This window comes from Schistocerca cancellata, chromosome 7 (genome assembly GCF_023864275.1).
Source record: "Schistocerca cancellata isolate TAMUIC-IGC-003103 chromosome 7, iqSchCanc2.1, whole genome shotgun sequence".
Lineage (NCBI taxonomy): Eukaryota > Metazoa > Arthropoda > Insecta > Orthoptera > Acrididae > Schistocerca > Schistocerca cancellata.
The window spans coordinates 23,132,696-23,155,927 of record NC_064632.1 but is presented as its reverse complement, the minus strand read 5'-3'; the positions used below and the strand labels follow the sequence as shown (position 1 = coordinate 23,155,927).

General features: G+C 44.1%; 1 protein-coding gene across 1 annotated transcript in view; it reads right to left on the bottom strand.

Moving 5' to 3' along the window:
• Window positions 1-1,071: 1,071 nt before the first annotated feature.
• LOC126092411 (lachesin-like) overlaps window positions 1,072-23,232 on the bottom strand; it is a 320,875-nt gene continuing 298,714 nt past the window's right edge. The window contains exons 8-10 of the mRNA XM_049907998.1: window positions 8,192-8,340; window positions 1,139-1,201; window positions 1,072-1,094 (exon numbers count right to left, since the gene is read on the bottom strand). Coding sequence (XP_049763955.1) covers window positions 1,072-1,094; window positions 1,139-1,201; window positions 8,192-8,340 — 235 coding nt within the window. The remainder of the gene's footprint in view (window positions 1,095-1,138; window positions 1,202-8,191; window positions 8,341-23,232) is intronic.

The window sequence follows — 23,232 nt, the reverse complement described above, 5'->3', positions numbered from 1 at the left end:
ATTTTTATTTTTAACTGTAAATTTGTTGTTAACATATTAACATTGCGTCGTTTACAACATTTTGTAAAAGTTGCATTTATAAATTAACTGTCGAAAAGTAACATACCTTAGATTATGTTATTGTCCTCTTGTTTTGGTAGCTGTTGGGCTACACAATTTACAACAAACAGCAAAATGTAATTTATTTTCTATTTGTTATGTATTTACGAACGGAAATAAGACTGTATCACGTTTTCTTTCTGTAACTTACAGTTTTGAAGTTGTGGTACGTTTTCCTGTGAAGCCAATTTACTTCGCCAACAAAACAGGATAACTTACCACAACTTCAAAACTGTAAGTTACAGAAAGAAAACGTGATACAGTCTTATTTCCGTTCGTAAATACATAACAAATAGAAAATAAATTACGTTTTGCTGTTTGCAGATGACATGTTGTATATTGTGTAGCACAACAGCTACCAAAACAAGAGGACAATAACATAATGTAAGGTATGTTACTTTTCGACAATTAATTTATAAATGCAACTTTTACAAAATGTTGTAAACGACGAAAATGTTAACAACAAATTTACAGTTAAAAATAAATATTGAACCCACTGATGATAGTGCAAAAGTGCTGAATCATGTATGGGTGAAACAAAAGAAAAAAGGTGTCTTGCATAAGGCGGAAGTTCTCATCCCATTTTCTTAGCAAGCACGGAGACAACAAGAAGAACTGCACCACAAGATGATTAAGAGAAGGAAATGACTAGTTGTGATACAGGGTACCCTACACCACGCAGCATATCGTGGCTTACGGAGTGTGAGCGAAGGTGCTCCACTCCTCTCTGGGGCCCCATTAGAACTATGATACCTATTAAGTACCAAAAAGAGAGCAGCATGAAGTTTTCACGGCGACGTGTGCTAGTCGGTCGACAGAGAAAGATATTTTCACGGATTTGAGTAAGTGGACAAATGCAAGACAATTTTTTTAAAAACTCCTTATTATGTAGATAAAATACCATAAATGTGTGCGTATCTCAAATACAGATGAACAAAAACATTTTAATGTGTTCTAGCTAAACGCAAAATGTTATCTACGGAAAGCCTTTTCGTCTTTGCATAAATAGATGAATAAAATGTTATAAGTATGGACTTACCTCCAACAACGGCGAGTTGGTTGTCCGTCGAATCACGTACTGTTCCAGAGTGCAGTTTTATCTCTGAAATTAATACAAACGCATAATGTAGCACAAGATACTTCAGAAACAAATTAACGGAAAGAGCAGGAAAAAACGTCTACAAGTCACATACATGGAGCAGCCATACACATATGTGAATCTGAGATGCGAGAGTGTTCAATTTGAAATTTACAATGTCATCAACAAATAGTAGACATGACAAACGTCATCTGGAAGCTATAAACTTTTGGTGGATAGTATATTCAGCAAAGACCAGTTTTAAGAGAATTGGAAAGTATGTGTGATAGCAATCACCATATAAATCTGATCGTACTGCTCTGTTTAACATGTGTTGCTATTTTTATGAAGGTCGCTTTATAACGACGTATAAAATGTGGGAAGGGGGTATAATATTCTATGAAACTAGCTTACTTACAGCTTTAAGGGAGAATTATTTCTGCCAGCCGAATGCTAGACACCTAACCATTTGGGGTCGTGACGCGTTACATACGCTACTGCTTTGGCTTGGTAGCAGAAGTTTCCCATGCCGATAGAAGAGTATCAGATGTAGTGGAAAAAATTGACGCTAAGGCTAAATTACAAGCTATTAGTTACAGCTGCCACTATCAGCGACGGAGAAAGCAACCTTTACATAATCTTTTGCCTATATTGCATTTACATAGGACAGTTAAAACGTGATGACTCACTAGTGAGTAATAACTATCTTTATTTCATGTACATTTTATTTGCGGTTTTAACACAAAGTGAATGTACCAGTAATAATTATCATCCTGTGATATACATTTGCGTAGAAAGCAACATGACTAGCATATTTGGTGCTGCATAACAAAACTGAGCCACATGAAAAGTAGTCGCATATGCGAATATGGACAATCATCAGCCGCATGATGGAATGACGGTAATGAAAATTTGTGCCGAATCTAGACTGGAGCCCTGATTTCCCGCTTTTCACGAACGGTCTCCATACTCTTAGGCTAACCGGACACGTTCCACGGCCAGATACAAAATTCCATATATTTCCAACCACGTCTCTAAGGCACGCACTCTTGCATCCATTAAGTATATTCCCACACAGGGGAAACATTTTAATTGAAGGTCACTTGCCGATGTCGCAGAATAAATACGAAATTGCAGTGCCACTGTTGTTCCGAATTACGATTTAGTGGCCCATTGGATCTGCACGCATAACCGAAAGACGACCGCTCGCGGTCAGTGGGAAATCTAGGTTGGAGTCGCGATTCGTCACAAATTTTCATTGTCGTCATTCCATAACACAGCTGATGGTTGTCCACATTCGCAAATTTGTTTCATAATGGGTGTGTCACCGCAGTAGCTGTTCCTTCGGACATGCATGCATATCCCAAGGAATATTGCATTGTAATTCTGAACAACACAATAACGTGAAACTGAGCCACGTTCCTCACAACACTCCTACAAGACGCAGGTTGAAAACTAGTTGCATCAGTAAAAATTACATAAATCATTAACCTGCAATTATAAGATGTACAACTTTGCGTCCGCCGTTTTTTCCCCAACATTTGAGGGTTTAATACGAGGTGCATTGAAGTTATAAAGCCTCTGATTTTTTTTCTAATTAACTACTCACCCGAAATCCATGAAACTGGCGTTACTTCTCGACGTAATCGCCCTGCAGACGTACACATTTTTCACAACACTGACGCCATGATTCCATGGCAGCGGCGAAGGCTTCTTTAGGAGTCTGCTTTGACCACTTGAAAATCGCTGAGGCAATAGCAGCACGGCTGGTGAATATGCGGCCACGGAGAGTGTCTTTCATTGTTGGAAAAAGTCGAAAGTCACTAGAAGCCAGGTCAGGTGAGTAGGCAGCATAGCATGAGGAATCACTTCTAAGTTGTTATCACGAAGAAACTGTTGCGTGACGTTAGCTCGATGTGCGGGTGCGTTGTCTTGGTGAAACAGCACACGCGCAGCCCTTCCCGGACGTTTTTGTTGCAGTGCAGGAAGGAATTCGTTCTTCAAAACATTTTCGTAGGATGCACCTGTTACCGTAGTGCCCTTTGGAACGCAATGGGTAAGGATTACGCCCTCGCTGTTCCAGAACATGGACACCATCATTTTTTCAGCACTGGCGGTTACCCGAAATTTTTTTGGTGGCTGTGAATCTGTGTGCTTCCATTGAGCTGACTGGCGATTTGTTTCTGGATTGAAAAATGGTATCCACGTCTCATCCATTGTCACAACTGACGAAAAGAAAATCCCATTCATGCTGTCGTTGCGCGTCAACACTGCTTGGCAACATGCCACACGGGCAGCCATGTGGTCGTCCGTCAGCATTCGTGGCACCCACGTGGATGACACTTTTCGCATTTTCAGGTCGTCATGCAGGATTGTGTGCACAGAACCCACAGAAATGCGAACTCTGGAGGCGATCTGTTTAACAGTCATTCGGCGATCCCCCAAAACAATTATCTCCACTTTCTCGATCATGCCATCAGACCGGCTTGTGCGAGCCCGAGGTTGTTTCAGTTTGTTGTCACACGATGTTCTGCTTTCATTAAACTGTCGCACCCACGAACGCACTTTCGACAGATCCATAACTCCATCACCACGTGTCTCCTTCAACTGTCGATGAATTTCAGTTGGTTTCACACCACGAAAATTCAGAAAACGAATGATTGCACGCTGTTCAAGTATGGAAAACGTCGCCATTTTAAGTATTTAAAACAATTCTCATTCTCGCCGCTGGCGGTAACATTCCGTCTGCCGTATGGTGCTGCCATCTCTGGGACGTATTGACAATGAACGCGGCCTCATTTCAAAACAATGCGCATGTTTCTATCTCTTTCCAGTCCGGAGAAAGAAAAAATCGGAGGCCTTAGAACTTGTATGCACCTCGTAAAACAAATTGGTTACACATGTATCATTCAAAGTATTTTCCATCGCTGGCCACTACTTTCTCCCATGTTTCGGGCAGTGTACGATTCCTGTGTCGAAAAAATTGTTGATCTTTTCATGAGATCTGTGAATCAGTCAGATTTGTGACTTTCTCATGAGATCGGAAGAGTTGGTTAACCAGGCCATGCGCCATTGGTCTAAACAGGTGATATTTACAGGGAGCAATGTCTGGAAAAAAACTGCGGATGGGGTAGGACTTGCCATTTTAACGTTTCCAATTACCTTTTGACCTCTTTTGCAACATGGTGTCGTGCGCTGCAGTGCTTCCAAATCTCTTTATCGTGCCTCTCGCTGTATTTCGGCCGTTTGTCTTTTAATGCTCTGCTCAGACGCATTAATTGCGTTCGATAACGAGCACCAGTGATTGTTTCACTTGGTTTTAACACCTACCAGTACACGACGCCGAGCTGGTCCTACCAAGTGCAGAGCATGATCTTAGAGCCGTGAATATTCGGTCTGGCCATCGAAGTGGAAGCATGGCCGGGATATCGCCATAATTTTTTGTGTTTAGGGTTATCGTAATGAACCCATTTTTCGTTCCCCGTCACAACGCGATGCAGGAAACCCTTCCGTTTTTGCCTCTGAAGCAACTGTTCACAAACACACAAATGCCATTGAAAGTCTCTTGGTTTCAGCTCACACGGGATTCAAGTTCCTTCTTTCTGAATCATTCCCACAGCCCTGAGACGTTTTGAAATGGCTTGCTGTGTCACTCCCACTAATCGTGCAAATTCTTCTTGAGTTTGATGCGAGTCTTCACTCAGCAAGGTCTCTAGCTCTGCATCTTCTAAAACACTCTCTCTTCCACCATTATGCCGATCTACGACGTTCAAATCACCGTTCTCAACGCGTTGAAACCACTAATGACACGTTATTTCACTATTAGCGTCATTACGATTCGTACTTGAGGGCATTCGATGAGACTCAGCCGCTGTTTTCTTTATATTGAAACAAAACAGTAACACGTCCCGTAAATGACGAGAATTAGGCTCGTAAACTGACACTTTCAATCAAGAACAACTTTATGATGCAGACACAAATCGACTAATGTGTGAATGAGGTCCAAGCTAACTGCCCGACGTCTGCGATTTATTTCTTTCGACAGCTACTTACCGTTGCCGCCACATATCGGCAAACGGCGGAAGAAAAGTTGTACACCTTGTATATGAAAGACAAGTTCACCTAAAAGAAAAGAAAAAAAATATACAACGGCACAAAAATTGATAATTATTCTACAGCCTGTTAGTTAAGACTATCGTGAATTATTATATATATAAACGGATATCCTTAAATCAGGTAACTCGTCGACAACGAAATAAAATGTTTGTGTGTGCCGCCCGACTGACCTGAATGCCCCCATTTAATGCCAGAACATAACACGAGTTATGGTTTTTACTGAGACAACCGATTCGTTCAACCTGCGTCTTGCAGGAGTATGGTATACAATGTGTCTGAGTTTTGTTGTTTCTGATACCACCAAATTACTTATTCACGTAGCTTTCCACACGAATGCGTGTCACTGCATGACGACTAGTACTGGTGCAATCATTGTGTGTTCAACCAGCATTTAATAAGTGCATGGTCTCAAGATGGCTGTTACTTATAACCGAATCTAGCTAGTCATCATATTTTCATTGCCTAATGTAAATGCAATATTGAAATTAAAAGACCATCATAATTTCTTTAAAATTTTAAGAAAAATTCAGAACTTTTGTCGCATCCGCAACTTGATGTTGTTCATCTTGTGGTGTGTCAAATGAAAATGAGTTCAATCTGAAACAGTTGAAAAGGTTGAGAGCAGCGAAGAATGTGAATCAAAAACGAGAGCTCCTATGTAGATTTTTCGGCTTTCCAAACCATTTAATGACGAACATGCAAATATGCATCTAGCAGTGCTAAAGCGAGCAGTTAAACCTAAGTACTTACAATAGTCTTTGCAAACATCTAGGGCATAGCAGCGATCACAATGAAACAGTAATAGAATATTGTATAGAACAGTCTTGGTGGCATTAAAACACATTCATAAGCGGTGACTGGTTTCGACCCGATGAGGATCATCTTCATATCATACTCCTGTGTCGACGTGTGGATACGATGGCACGCAGCAGGATCTGTGGATACCCGCTTAAGTTAGTGACATCAGTGGATGGTATCCACAGTATCCGAGCCGTCGTCTCCACACGTCGTCACTGGAGTGTGGTGCAGAGGTGATCCACATCGAGTCAAAACCGGTCACCATTTATGAGTTAATATGCTTTTTCTGCGATGATCCCTGTTATATACAATATTTTATTAAACTACGTATGACGACTGCCGGTGCATTAGCCTGTGACAGTACTGACCGTAGACAAACTGCCTATTGGCTTCTGTCTCGGGTTCTTCGGCCGACTTTCATCTAATGATTTCTCTGACGTATCGCCAGCACGAGAAGCTAGCATTGTCAAAGCTTCAGCCTCCATTGCCGGTGATGAACTGGAGCCGAGCTCGCGGCCGCAGACAATATGTACCTGGCGCGCCAACGTCCGAGGGCTTCGCCGCGGTCATTTCCGGTGCGGTTCTCCTCTTGCTACCTGCGATGGTCGTTCGCTGCACTACGGGAAGGCAGGATCCGTTTAACTTAAGGCTTTCCTCTTTCTTGTTCAAACTGTTCGCGTACTTTTGTATTTCTACAACTTCTCTGAACAAGCGCGTGTGATAGTGCTTCTCTACAACCAATACTTCCGTGTCGGCGAATTTTATTACGTGGTCGGTCTCATCCAGTGCGTGCTCTGCCACGGCCGATTTCTCCACCTGCCCCAACCTGCCATCATCGACGTACCTGTACCACACTTTAGGTTTGCAAGTCACCGAGTCCAGTGCCTGTGCTTCGAAACTTGCGACTTGCTAACCTAAGGTGTGGTACAGGTACGCCGATGATACTTTCGTGGTGTGGAGCCATGGTGAAGAACAGCTCGGTGACTTTCTAAGACACTTGAATAGCTTTCATGCCAACATAACATTTACCATGGAAGTAGAAAAGGACAAGAAACTGCCATTCTAGATGTGCTGGTCACAAGGGACGGCGAAAACCTGGGACACAGCGTGTATCGAAAACCGACACACACGGACCGATACCTGCACAAACTGTCAAACCACCTTCCGAGCCAGAAAAGGGGCATGATTAGTACGCTCGTAACGAGAGTAGGAAGAATATGTGAGCCGCAACAACTCAAACGAGAAATGCAACACCTGGAAACTGTCCTGAGGAGCAATGCGTACTCCACAAATTATATTAGAAGTGTAACAGATCCAAACACTAGGCGAAGTAAGGAACCAGAAAAAGAAATGTCGGGTACGGCCTTTCTGCCATACATTCCCAGAGTGACGGACAGAATCGGCCGTATATTGCGCAAACATGGCGTAAAGACGATTTTCAAACCGAAAAGGAAGATCAAAGAGTGTATTAAATCGGCGAAGGAGAAAAGAGACACACTTGCAATGTCGGGAATATACCGTATACCATGCACATGCGGGAAAGTTTGTGTCGGAATGACTGGACGATCCATTAACACCAGGATCAAAGAGCATAAGCGACTTTGCAGGTAGGGGCAGGTGGAGAAGTCGGCCGTGGCAGAGCACGCACTGAATGAGACCGACCACGTAATAAAATTCGCCGACACGGAAGTTCTGGCTGTAGAGAAGCACTATCACACGCGCTTGTTCAGAGAAGCTGTAGAAATCCAAAAACACTCGAACAGTTTGAACAAGAAAGAGGAAAGCCTTAAGGTAAACGGATCCTGGCTTCCCGTACTGCAGCGAACGACCGTCGCAGGTAGCAAGAGGAGAACCGCACCGGAAATGACCGCGGAGAAGCCCTCGGACTTTGGCGCGCCAGGTACATATAGTCTGCGGCCGCGAGCTCGCCTACAGTTCACCACCGGCAATGGAGGGTGAAGCTTTGACAATGCCAGCCACTCGTGCTGGCGAAACGTCAGAAAAATCATTAGATGAACGTCGGCCGAAGAACCCGAGACAGAAGCCAATAGGCAGTTTGTCAACAAGTGGCCACGAAAGCCTTAAAAATTTTGTACTCACCGTAGAGTCGCAGAGTGCCCTCTCCCCGGCCCAGCGAGTTGGTGGCGACGCAGTTGTAGGTGCCGACGTCACTGCGGCTGAAGCGCCTCACCACCAGCCACATGTACACCTTGTAGGAGACCCGGCTCTCGCGCACCACGTACTTCGGCCTGCAGCAGAGTGGATGGGCCTCAGGAGGCGCTCTGCTCCATGACGTGTTTTTACAGATTGGTAAAAAAGAGGCAACAGCTTCTTCCTGCGAACTATGGACACATGTCGTCCAAAGCGATGTTACTGATCGGCGTTCTGAAGTGTTGCGTGACGTAAAGTGTCTGGTATCACGGGAGAAACTGAAAGTATCTTTTACGAAATGCAACGAGTTTGTGCCGGCGTTCCAATATGTACTCGCGACACCTAACACATTGTTTCCGATATTCAGCTTGAGGAAGACTAAGTCGATCCCAGCAGTTTTTCTATCTATTGACGACACGTACAAGAGAAACTACCTGAACAGTTTTATATTTTGCAAAAACAGACATAATGTCTTAAGGGATAACAGCAATCAGTGATTTTATAATGTTATTTAAAATCCGTCTTGATTGCAAAATTTTTTTTTATTATTATTCATATGACCGGTTTCGGTTCATTTAGAACCATCTTCAGATCTGATATTTCAGTTACAGGAGTAACCCGTCCAAATCCAGCAACTTCCACATGCTACGTCACATTGCTGGATTTGGACGGGTTACTCCTGTAACTGAAATATCAGATTTGAAGATGGTTCTGAATGAACCGAAACCGGTCATACGATTAATAAAAAAATTTTTTTTGCAATCAAGACGGATTTTAAGTAACGTTATAAAGTTTTATATTTATATACTGACACAATAACAGGAACAAATAATACAGGGTGCCACAAAAAGGTACGGCCAAACTTTCAGGATACATTCCTCACACACAAAGAAAGAAAATATGTTATGTGGATATGTGTCCGGAAACTCTTACTTTCCATGTTAGAGCTCATTTTATTACTTCTCTTCAAATCACGTTAATTATGGAATGGAAACAGTCAGCAGCAGAACGTACCAGTGTGACTTCAAACACTTTGTTACAGGAAATGTTCAAAATGTCCTCCGTTCGCGAGGATACATGCATCCACCCTCCGTCGCATGGAATCCCTGATGCGCTGATGCAGCCCTGGAGAATGGCTTATTGTATCACAGCCGTCCACAATACGAGCACGAAGAGTCTCTACATTTGGTACCTGGCTTGCGTAGACAAGAGCTTTCAAATGCCCCCATAAATGAAAGTAAAGAGGGTTGAGGTCAGGAGAGCGTGGAGGCCATGGAATTGGTCCGCCTCTACCATGCCATCGGTCACCGAATCCGTTGTTGAGAAGCGTACGAACACTTCGACTGAAATGTGCAGGAGCTCCATCGTGCATGAACCACATGTTGTGCCGTACTTGTAAAGGCACATGTTCTAGCAGCACAGATAGAGTATCCCGTATGAAATCATGATAAAGTGCTCCATTGAGCGTAGGTGGACGAAACTAAAATGAGCTCTACCATGGGAATTAAGCGTTTCCGGACACATGTGCACATAACATCTTTTCTTTATTTGTGTGTGAGGAATGTCTCCTGAAAGTTTGGCCGTACCTTTTTGTAACACCCTGTATACACGAACACACCAACACACCCACACCCAATCCCACACGCACAAACACGCAGGTTACGTACATTCAAACTTACACGGAGTGACAAAGGTATGGAAACACAAAAGACCCAACACACTACAGTGTCCAGTTTGATGACACCAACATGGGTTTGGAAAACAATGATGGTCTGTAATCAATCTGCCACTCCTCCTCCGCGAGACGCAGAAAGCCGGCTCGGAGTAGGTATTAAAATCCATGGAGAAGTAATAAAAACTTTGAGGTTTGCCGATGACATTGAAATTCTGTCAGAGACAGCAAAGGACTTGCAAAAGCAGTTGAACTGAATGGATAGTGTCTTGAAAGGAGGATACAAGATGAACATCAACAGAAGCAGAACGAGGATAATGGAATGTAGTCGAATTAAGTCGGGTGATGTTGAGGGAACTGGATTAGGAAATGAGACACTTAAAGCAGTAAAGCAGTTTTGCTATTTGGGGAGCAAAACAACTGATGATGTTCGAAGTAGAGAGGATATAAAATGTAGACTGGCAATGGCAAGGAAAGCGTTTCTGAAGAAGAAAAATTTGTTAACATCGAATATAGATTTAAGTGTCAGGCAGTCATTTCTGTAAGTATTTGTATGGAGTGTGGCCATGTATGGAAGTGAAACATGGACGATAAATAGTTTGGACAAGAAGAGAATAGAAGCTTTCGAAATGTGGTGCTACAGAAGAATGCTGAAGATTAGATGGGTAGATCACATAACTAATGAGGAAGTATTGAATAGGATTGGGGAGAAGAGAAGTTTGTGGCACAACTTGACCAGAAGAAGGGATCGGTTGGTAGGACATGTTCTGAGGCATCAAGGGATCACCAATTTAGTATTGGAGGGCAGCGTGGAGGGTAAAAATCGTAGAGGGAGACCAAGAGATTAATACACTAAGCAGATTCAAAAGGATGTAGGTTGTAGTAGGTACTGGGAGATGAAGAAGCTTGCACAGGACAGAGTAGCATGGAGAGCTGCATCAAACCAGTCTCAGGACTGAAGACCACTACAACAACAATGGTACTAACCAGCAGAAATGGTTACATAATATTTGGCAGTAATACAGCCTTGTAGAGTAACCAATGGGCGCCATGCAACACCACAGTGTGGCTATTACTATCATCAACGAACCCCCGCCAAGTTTAACTCTTAGGACGTAAACTCAGCCACATGTTGGAAACGGTGTGAAGCAAGTCTCATCCGACCAAATGAAATTCGTCCATGGCGCCATAATGCACGTGTTATGGCTTCGGCACTGCGATTTGCTGTTGAGAATTTGCACCACCGGTGAGCCGTTTGGGACCCAAGTTCGCCCTACAATTCCATGTTTATGGAGGTCCATTCGTGTTGTGGAGCTGACAGGGTTTGCGATTGCGACATTCAGTTCTGTAGTGCCTTTTACAACTGTTGTAAGTAGGCTATTTAGGTTGGTAACGCAACGTAGTGCTCTGTATGAAAATCGCTGACTGCACTGTGAGCAGTCTGTGGCTCGTAGGACTCATTGTTGGAATAATCGCTTGTGTAGTGTTGGGCAGTTGGATGTGAACAGCAGGTAGCGTTGGGCAGTTGGAGGCGAGCGGCCAGCGGTGGTGGATGTGGAGAGAGAGTTGTCAGAATTTCGAGAACGGACGATGAGGTCGTGGGTCCGCCTAAAAAAGGAAATTTGTAAAGATGGGTGTCATGAATTGATAGATATATATATGATGAGTTATCACTGTTAGCATTCAACAGCGATTCTTATACATGTATTTTAACAATGCGTTTCAAGAGACAATGCTCCCATCATCAGGTTGTAAAATCTATGTCATGAAATTAAACGGACTAAAAAGACAAAATACCATCACAAATAGTTGTGAAGTCCATAGAGTAAAACAGAATTAAAAGTATATTGGACTGTGGGTTCTCGTCTTACATTGAAATTGTTGACACAAGTCGATGGCCATCCCATAGCTACCAAATATGCTGTCGCACTGTGCCGGCTCGCTAGCTGTTGTGGACTGACGTGCCTAGGTGTTGTGGCGTGGTTACAGCCGTGTGCTTGACGGTAACGCTATGCTATTGGGTGCCCGATTTCCTTATTGCATTGGTCTGCCATCGTTAGTCTCTCGCAGCTCCGTCAGTGACATGCTACAAGTTTAAAGTCGCATACCTACCCTAAAGTAATTCTAAAAACCCGCTGAAAAATCTCATTTCTTTAAAATTATCTTGTGCATTTAGAATATTGCTTTGTTTCTTTTTATGGATACCTATCTCGAATTCCTCTAGTAAATCAAGTTTCCTCCCTTTCTTTTCTACATGCAATATTTCTACGTTGTGTTCTATGCTATTGAGGGGATGGCCTGTTTCATATATATGGTCCGCAACAGCTGATTTGTCATAATTTCCTAACCTGAACGCATCTTTATGTTCTCTATACCTGATCGCGAAAGATCTTCCCGTCTGCACTATATATTTTGCATCACAAGTTCTGCACTGTATCTTATAAACTCCCGATCTTTCAAACTTATTTCTCTTCTCGCCAATGTCGTGCTTAAGGCTATACCTCACTAGTTTATTAGTCTGAAAAGCTATTTGAACATCATATGGCCTAAAAATATTTGCTATCTTTTGTGAGACTGTTCCATAGTATGGCATCGTGATAATTTTCTCTTTCTCTCCATCAGGTTTATTCTTTTTGCGCTCATTACTTTTCCGTAACAGTTTTTTAACCATTTCTATTCTGTAACCGTTATTCATCGCTATTCTCTTAACGGTATTAATTTCAGTCTCCCTATCTTTCTCGCTCATAGGTATATTGATTGCCCTATGCACGAGACTACGGAAAGCAGATTCTTTATAAGCCTGCGGACGGCATGAATCATTCGGGATCACGGCATAAGTCGTAGTTTGTTTTCTATAAACGGAGAACGCATGTTTCTTGCCCTGATTTTTTATATTCAGGTCCAGGAACTGTAAACAACTGTCAGTTTCATACTCCACGGTAAATACTCCACGCCCAATACCATAGCGTTACCGTCAAGCACACGGGTGTAACCACGCCACAACACCTAGGCACGTCAGTCCACAACAGCTCCCGAGCCGGCACAGTGCGACAGCGTATTTGGTAGCTGTGGGACGGCCATCGACTTGTGTCAACAACTTCAATGTAAGACGAGGACCCACAGTCCAATATACTTTTAATTCTGTTTTACTCTATGGACTTCACAACTATTTGTGATGGTATTTTGTCTTTTTAGTCCGTTTAATTTCATGACATAGATTTTACAACCTGATGATGGGAGCATTGTGTCTTGAAACGCGTTGTTAAAATACATGTATAAGAATAACGGTTGAATGCTAACAGTGATAATTAGTATAACGACAACTGCTACCTCGACTCCATAATGGATTATATTAAATATACACTCCTGGAAATGGAAAAAAGAACACATTGACACCGGTGTGTCAGACCGACCATACTTGCTCCGGACACTGCGAGAGGGCTGTACAAGCAATGATCACACGCACGGCACAGCGGACACACCAGGAACCGCGGTGTTGACCGTCGAATGGCGCTAGCTGCGCAGCATTTGTGCACCGCCGCCGTCAGTGTCAGCCAGTTTGCCGTGGCATACGGAGCTCCATCGCAGTCTTTAACACTGGTAGCATGCCGCGACAGCGTGGACGTGAACCGTATGTGCAGTTGACGGACTTTGAGCGAGGGCGTATAGTGGGCATGCGGGAGGCCGGGTGGACGTACCGCCGAATTGCTCAACACGTGGGGCGTGAGGTCTCCACAGTACATCGATGTTGTCGCCAGTGGTCGGCGGAAGGTGCACGTGCCCGTCGACCTGGGACCGGACCGCAGCGACGCACGGATGCACGCCAAGACCCTAGGATCCTACGCAGTGCCGTAGGGGACCGCACCGCCACTTCCCAGCAAATTAGGGACACTGTTGCTCCTGGGGTATCGGCGAGGACCATTCGCAACCGTCTCCATGAAGCTGGGCTACGGTCCCGCACACCGTTAGGCCGTCTTCCGCTCACGCCCCAACATCGTGCAGCCCGCCTCCAGTGGTGTCGCGACAGGCGTGAATGGAGGGACGAATGGAGACGTGTCGTCTTCAGCGATGAGAGTCGCTTCTGCCTTGGTGCCAATGATGGTCGTATGCGTGTTTGGCGCCGTGCATGTGTGCGCCACAATCAGGACTGCATACGACCGAGGCACACAGGGCCAACACCCGGCATCATGGTGTGGGGAGCGATCTCCTACACTGGCCGTACACCACTGGTGATCGTCGAGGGGACACTGAATACTGCACGGTACATCCAAACCGTCATCGAACCCATCGTTCTACCATTCCTAGACCGGCAAGGGAACTTGCTGTTCCAACAGGACAATGCACGTCCGCATGTATCCCGTGCCACCCAACGTGCTCTAGAAGGTGTAAGTCAACTACCCTGGCCAGCAAGTTCTCCGGATCTGTCCCCCATTGAGCATGTTTGGGACTGGATGAAGCGTCGTCTCACGCGGTCTGCACGTCCAGCACGAACGCTGGTCCAACTGAGGCGCTAGGTGGAAATGGCATGGCAAGCCGTTCCACAGGACTACATCCAGCATCTCTACGATCGTCTCCATGGGAGAATAGCAGCCTGCATTGCTGCGAAAGGTGGATATACACTGCACTAGTGCCGACATTGTGCATGCTCTGTTGCCTGTGTCTATGTGCCTGTGGTTCTGTCAGTGTGATCATGTGATGTATCTGACCCCAGGAATGTGTCAATAAAGTTTCCCCTTCCTGGGACAATGAATTCACGGTGTTCTTATTTCAATTTCCAGGAGTGTATATGATGACTTTTGAACACTATTAAAGTAAATACATTGTTTGTTCTCTATCAAAATCTTTCATTTGCTAACTATGCCTATCAGTAGTTGGTGCCTTCACTAGTTAGAATATTTTATTTAGCTGGCAATATTGGCACTTGCTGTATTGCAGTACTTCGAGTAACGAAGATTTTTGTGAGGTAAGTGATTCATGAAAGGTATAGATAATTGTCAGTCAGCGCCATTCTTTTGTAGGGATTACTGAAAGTCAGATTGCGTTGCGCTACAAATATTATGTATCGGTTTACTGATGATCAGAATAAGTAAAGAGAGAAATGTCTGAGTACGTTCAGTTTTGTTCAGCTGTTTGAAAAACAAATATCGTAAGAAGTTTACCAGCACAGTAATACAAAATTTTCCAAAGGGGACGTTTCACAGTGGCCATCTTATTCTTCGTCAGTATGTTCTCAAGTGGCCGACTGTCACAATACTCAACACACACGTCCGTCCATGACGTGACTTAGCCGATGATGTTTTCCCGCCTTCCTTGAATGCAGTATAAATCGTCGATACGATTCCTCTCGAAATATCGAACACGTGATGACTGGGTGTTGTGTGCTGTCCTTAGGTTAGTTAGGTTTACGTAGTTCTAAGTTCTACGGGACTGATGACCATAGATGTTAAGTCCCATCGTGCTCAGAGCCATTTGAACCATTTTTTGAAATACCGAACAATTCGCCTATCTCGGTTACGGAAGTACGCACCGTAAGGTCAACAGCGATTTTCCCACGTTCTAATTCACTTCGGTTCGACATAATGCACTCACTACTGCAAGCAAAGCTATTATGCCCACGATTGAGACTTGCGTTGAGGAAATTACACAGGTGCCGTTCTTGTCCAAATACGAGGCTTCTCCAGAGAGTAAGTTCCGATCGGTCTCGAAATGGAAACCACTGGGAAAATCCGGTAAAGCTTTGCACAGATGTGTTGGGCAGTGTCTCTAGTGTGCCCGATAATAGTGTCGCGTAGCTCTTTTCAGTTCTGAGCGAACAGTGAGCGTGTAAAGATGCGTAGGGAATAGCGGCTCCCGGCAAGTATGAGCAAGTATGAGAGCCTGGTTAGAGATTTCGCCTGTGTCACGCAGCCCACATAACACAACTGTCGAGCAGCTCCATCTTCGTGCCAATTCTCGGCCGCACACTGCACTGGCAGTGAAGACGCTCCCGCAGCGTTTCTAATGAGAAGCGTTTGATCACCCACAATACAGTCCGTAATTGGCTCCCCCTGCGTCTCATCTCTGCTCACAGGAACCGCTGGCTATGAGGACAAAATTTTTCCGCAGACAACGAGCGGCAGACCAGTGCAGATAACTGGCCAAACGCACAGTCGGCTGCTTTCGATGACGAGGGTATCGGAAAGTTGATACAACACTTCGACAAAACTCGAAGTTGGAGCGGCGGCTATATAGAGAAGTAGGTGGAAGGTGTTCCTAACTGTTGCAAATGAAACGTTTCTGGTTTTCACTGTGGTTTCCATTTCGCGACCGATCGGAACCTACTTTCTGGACAACCCTCGTATAACAGTGCAACCTGCAGCGCTGGCTATAGTCGCAATTTATTTCAAGCATCTATTTCTCTCGGTCTTTCCTTATTTTTGCTGAAACCCTGTACATAAGCACACATGATCAAACAATTAGAGCGTTTCTGACAAAATGACATCATTGACGCAAATATCTAGCAAATATCGTCCTTGGTCAATGTAACACCTATCCACCTGGCTGAACTTCCTGCTGCCTCAATTTCATTTACAATGTACCCAAAATTACGGCTGGCTCCTGATCCATTTTCATGCTTTCTACTCTTGCATCTCTCTATTTTTCGGCGGAGAACACTCATTATTTGATTGTTTTACCGCATTATAAGGATATAGTAAGTGCAAACTAATAATACACGTTCACTGTAACCTTTACTTGTTATAAATGGGAAGTTTTCATTTGAACATCCGGCTTAGTTCACAGGGGCATTTTTAATCTTCAATTTTAATCTTCCATTTACTTCAGTGCAGTCTGTCGTCTTCATTTTCTCGAAATGTTCATCATCATCATCATCATCATCATCATCATCATTTAAGACTGATTATGCCTTTCAGCGTTCAGTCTGGAGCATAGCCCCCCTTATACAGTTAAATGTTCAAATAAGGAAAAAAAATTTTGTAACCTCTTCAATTCTGCTGTAGTTAGGTATCTTGCTGACTAAGTACCAAAACTAATCTCTCACATTTACTAATGTAATTCCGTGAACATCAACTGATTTACTTAATCTGACCTCGATTACCTTTGTTCTACATTTGTTGTTCATCTTATACAAGAACGTGTGGTAGACCTGGTGCGACCTGTTTGGTAGAGTGCATCGTTCCAAGACACTCTGACCCACCTCCAGATGGTGTTTCTGGAGGGGACGCTGAACAACGCCTGTACGTGCAGAAAGTTTCTTGCAACAGGAAGGCTCACATACTGCCTGCGTAAAGCGACGTGCTCTCCAAGACGTGCAGGAACTTCCCTGGTCAACACGATCTCCAATCGAGCACGTGTGGGTATGACAGGACAAGTGACTCGTTCGACTCGTCAACCAACAACTCTTACAGAACTACGTGAGCAGATCGTGTAGGCGTGGGACAACGTATCCCGTGACAGTACTCCCCATCTACAGGGTGTTTCAAAAATGACTGGTATATTTGAAACGGCAATAAAAACTAAACGAGCAGCGATAGAAATAACCCGTTTGTTGCAATATGCTTGAGACAACAGTACATTTTCAGGCGGACAAACTTTCGAAATTACAGTAGTTACAATTTTCAACAACAGATGGCGCTGCAAGTGATGTGAAAGATATAGAAGACAACGCAGTCTGTGGGTGCGCCATTCTCTACGTCGTCATTCTGCTGTAAGCGTGTGCTGTTCACAACGTGCAAGTGTGCTGTGGACAACATGGTTTATTCCTTAGAACAGAGGATTTTTCTGGTGTTGGAATTCCACCGCCTAGAACACAGTGTTGTTGCAACAAGACGAAGTTTTCAACGGAGGTTTAATGTATCCAAAGGACCGAAAAGCGATACAATAAAGGATCTGTTTGAAAAATTTCAACGGACTGGGAACGTGACGGATGAACGTGCTGGAAAGGTAGGGCGACCGCGTACGGCAACCAGAGAGGCAACGCGCAGCTAGTGCAGCAGGTGATCCGACAGCGGCCTCGGGTTTCCGTTCGCCGTGTTGCAGCTGCGGTCCAAACGACGCCAACGTCCACGTATCTTCTCATGCGCCAGAGTTTACACCTCTATCCATACAAAATTCAAACGCGGCAACCCCTCAGCGCCGCTACCATTGCTGCACGAGAGACATTCGCTAACGTTATAGTGCACAGGATTGATGACGGCGATATGCATGTGGGCAGCATTTGGTTTACTGACGAAGCTTATTTTTACCTGGACGGCTTCGTCAATAAACAGAACTGGCGCATATGGGGAACCGAAAAGCCCCATGTTGCAGTCCCATCGTCCCTGCATCCTCAAAAAGTACTGGTCTGAGCCGCCATTTCTTCCAAAAGAATCATTGGCCCATTTTTCAGATCCAAAACGATTACTGCATCACGCTATCTGGACATTCTTCGTGAATTTGTGGCGGTACAAACTGCCTTAGACGACACTGCGAACACCTCGTGGTTTATACAAGATGGTGCCTGGCCACATCGCACGGCCGACGTCTTTAATTTCCTGAATGAATATTTCGATGATCGTGTGATTGCTTTGGGCTATCCGAAACATACAGGAGGCGGCGTGGATTGGCCTCCCTATTCGCCAGACATGAACCCCTGTGACTTCTTTCTGTGGGGACACTTGAAAGATCAGGTGTACCGCCAGAATCCAGAAACAATTAAACAGCTGAAGCAGTACATCTCATCTGCATGTGAAGCCATTCCGCCAGACACGTTGTCAAAGGTTTCGGGTAATTTCATTTAGAGACTACGCCATATTATTACTACGCATGGTGGATATGTGGAAAATATCGTACTATAGAGTTTCCCAGACCGCAGCGCCATCTGTTGTTGAAAGTTGTAACTACTGTAATTTCGAAAGTTTGTCTGCCTGAAAATGTACTGTTGTCCCAAGCATATTGCAACAAACGGTGTATTTGTATCGCTGCTCGTTTAGTTTTTATTGCCGTTTCAAATATACCGGTCATTTTTGAAACACCCTGTATATAATAGTCCGGATACCAGAATCACCATTTCCATTGCTGCCCTTGAAGGCTACACCACGAACTAATGTAGGTCGTTCAGCATGGGTCGATACCTGTTACCTCAGAACCGCTTGACCTGTTGATTTGTAAATGTAATCATTTTATGTGCTCCGTATACATTGATGCAACAATAAATCGTGTTGAACTGAAAACTTTTAAAGGGGTGTATTAACTCTGATGCAGTGTAGTAGCAATGTAGTAGCATAAATATTCCAATAAATGTCGCTCCGCTAACAAGCCGCTTGCGAGGTAGTTGCGAATACTTACAGGAGCAGTCGCCGATTTCGGAGAGAAATATTTTCCCAGTTCTTACTGTTGTTTTTGAAATGTAAACTATTCGATTAACTACACGTCTAACGGGACTCCAGTTTCACACATCGTCATGGTGCAGGAGAATAGTGTAAAGTCTTTTACTGGCCACGTGTCTGTGCTAGCCCTGTTGACATGTGTACCCACCACAGCTAGTTCCCTACTGCAGGGAAGAGGGTTCTCCCTAATTAAACTAGATGGGTCGGCCAATTACTACTGGCCGGTCTTCCAAGGAGAGAAATTTCCTGATCATAGCCGCTGGAGGATATATCTTTAATATCCCGACAGGGAGCAGCACCTTTCAGGCGTCTTGTAAGCAGGAACAGCTAGTGGCCAATGACAGTGCTTGCTTTTGCTCCTGTTTTCAGACTGACTGGAACGCCTGTACTTTAAACAATTTGGAGAGCGGATGAGTGCTCACAAAATCGAGATGTTGTCCGTCAGCACTTATGAGGCTGAGATGGAAAGTCGTGGGCTATTTGGAGCAGAGTTTGTATTTTAACGTAATAGTAATTTCAGAGTCCTTGGGTGTGTGTTCATCAGTGATCTATCAAGTTGATTAGTACTGTTATCCATGCGAATGTTGGCAGATTACAGAGCGTGTACCGGTTGGGTGGAAGGAGAGCTGACGGAACGTGGAGTCTTCAGGTAGCTGGAAGATAAAACGTGACGGAAATCGCTAGGGTTATGCGCCACTAATGAATACAATTTGATCAGTCCCCGAGAATTCATCGTTTCACTGTGTGCTCAACGCCGAGAGTAGCTTCAGCCCAGAGCTGTCTGCTTTCCTCCCATCCTCTACAAGGTTACCTTGGATAGCAGGCTTTACATTCGCGAATAAAGCCGTCCCCACTGTTTTTACATTGCATCATGCCTCGGTATATTTCCATTCCGTATCCTGTTCGTGTCTGCCGAAAGCAGTTTTTATACAGATCACTGTCATTGTTCGCGGTTCTCGCCGCGCCACCGAAGTTAAGCGCTGTCAGGCAGGGCTAGCACTTGGATGGGTTACCATCCGGTCCACCGAGATCTGTTGGCAAAGCTGGGTGCACTCAGCCCTTGTGAGGCAAATTGAGGAGCTACTTGATTGACAAGTAGCGGCTCCGGTCTCTTAAACTGACATACGGCCTGGAGAGCGTTGTGCTGATCACATGTCCCTCCATATCCGCATCCATTAACGCCTGTGGGGTGAGGAGGACACGGCGGTCGGTCGGTTCCGTTGTGCCATCATGGCCTGTTTTGGTAGAGTTTAGCTTACTTTCACTGTTCAGTTTCCCGGACCGATTGGCATCATAAGATGTGGGATGGCAGGTAAAAATTATTATGGCTTGCGATTTTATTTTTGGACATACTTCTTGTTTGTTAGTTTTTCACTCCAGATCCTTTTTACAAAGGCCAAAAATCTATTTGTCTCAAATGTTAGAAAGGAATGGAAGACGTGTCGTTCAGAGTCTTGTGTTGACAGGGCTACTTCTCAGCTCGCAGAAACTAAAACAAGTGTTCTAACTCTGTAATACTTGTGGAAATGAGTCAGGAGTGACGATGGTAAATGAAAGTATACTGCCCGTTAACTGATTAGCATATTGTGTCTAAATGTCACACTCCCAAGTGTCAGTACTGAAAATCATTAATGCTTGTCTTATTGTACACACCACTCGATACAGTTGAAAGAAGATTTCTACTCTTCGTTCCCAGTTATGACTGTAAGTAGGCTGTTTAGATTTTTATATTGGTAATGCCACGGAGCGCTCTGTATGAAAATCACTGGCTGTGCTGTGTGCAGTCTGTGGCTAGTTTGCATTGTTGTCTGCCATTGTAGTGTAGGGCAACTGGATGTTAACAGCGCATAGCGTTGCGCAGTTGGAGATTAGCCGCCAGCAGTGGTAGATGTGGGGAGAGAGATGGAGGAGTTTGGAAATTTGTAAGACTGGATGTCATGAACATATATATTATGACTATTAAGGTAAATACATTGTTTGTTCTCTATTAAAATCTTTCATTTTGCTAACTATGCCTATCAGTAGTTAGTGCCTTCCGTAGTTTGAATCTTTTATTTAGCTGGCAGTAGTGGCGCTCGCTGTACTGCAGTAGTTCGAGTAACGAAGATTTTTGTGAGGTAAGTGATTTGTGAAATGTATAGGTTAATTTAGTCAGGGCCATTCTTTTGTAGGGATTTCTGAAAGTCTGATTGCGTTGTGTGTCAGTTTAAGCACAGTCTTGTATAATTGTTCAAAGGGGACGTTTCATGACAAGTTTACTGCTGTCATTAAAGGTTGAGGACAATCTCGAACGCTTTTCACGAGGTTTGCCGTAATGAAGCGGGCGGCACACAAAGCAGAACCCCAAGAACGAAACACGGGATTTCCAGGCAAATTCTTAATCTAAATACGTTCACCTTTAGACAGTTTTAAGGGGTATACGCGGCGTGTCATTCGACCAAAACTCAACAATGTCAGTCCTCTTCAAAGCTATCCGAGGCTTAAGCAGCCACTGTAGCGGACAAAATCACAATACATTCTGCAGCGGTGCGTGGCACCTTTCTGTATGACTGGCAACGATCGAGTAACTTCCAGGTACTCATACTTCGTTCTTATTCAGGGTGTACATTACTGAAACAGACAAACTACATGGACGGATTCCTGACTGGAAATTGTAAAAAAAAAATGAGGTCCTATGAACGTGTTTACGGAAACGCGTCGTTACTATTGTGGCGTTGACTAATGACAGTTCTTCTGACCATATGCTGTGTGTTTCCTGTATGTTGTAGGTGATAGCGGCAGCAGCCGTTGTAATGCTAGATACACATAACCGTCGTTTGGCTTACACCATGTTGGCGTTCCGCTTGCATGGAGCTTGTACTACAATTGGTTTCCGTATCCTGTAGAAATGGGTCATCAACATCTGCCGTATGCTCAGTCTGCAGCCTTCCTGTACTTCCCCCTCCCTCCCCCCCCCACTCAGTCCGAAAGGACCTATCTAACACCCAAAAAGGGCTGGAAATATTGTGTGACGTGGTTGGCATCTGTGAAGGCACTTTGGTTTGGTCTAGCCATGCTGTTTGACCGCTTATATCTGCTTGGCCGTACCTGGACACCATCTCGGCTTCTTTGAGACATGAATACCAGATCATTCGACTGCTGTTAACAATACGCAGCGTCAGTCACACAGTCTGCAACACAAGAAACACCCGGCGCGTGGTCAGATGGACTGTTATTCGTTAGCGCCGTATACCATGGCAGCAATGCATTTCCAGAGGCATTTTCACCGGACCTTTTTTCTTCCATTCCAGACAGGAATCCGTCCCTGAACTTTGTTAGTTTTATTAATGTTCACGCTGTATATGCTCGGTACGTACGGCGAAGGAAACAGTCGCTCGAAAATCGCTTCCTGTGTCGACAACAGTGCCCCGTTGTCACTGTTTCTAACTACAAAACTTTTTATATCGTTGTTAGTCGAAAGATAACAACAGTCCCAATTTTTTCTCAGTAAATCGGTACTTTATTTCTGTGGTACAAAATTCTCAACCCTGTAACTTTTAAACTTTATTCTTCAGAACATTTCAAAGTGAACTGATGGTGGATTGAGGCGTCTGAACTATATCTTTGCGTATTCCTCTTCCTTTGCGGGATTACAACATCACAGTAAAATTTAATACATTTATATTATTACATATATCACATATAGTGCTTTCATGTTAGTTACAAAAGTTATATTTAAGTCAAATTAGTTTTCCTAAATTTTAGGAACAGAAATTGTTTTTTACTTAATAATTCAGAAAGTAGGTGAGGTACATTCATTGAAATATCTACCATATGTCGTATGATACACTAAACATGATTCTAGATGTAGACGTTTCTTACTTGTCTCAGCCCTAAAATGCCATCACTTTCGTTTTATCTACCGATAATGTCAGATTGTGATCTGATGAACTCTGATGCAACTTATTGACCTC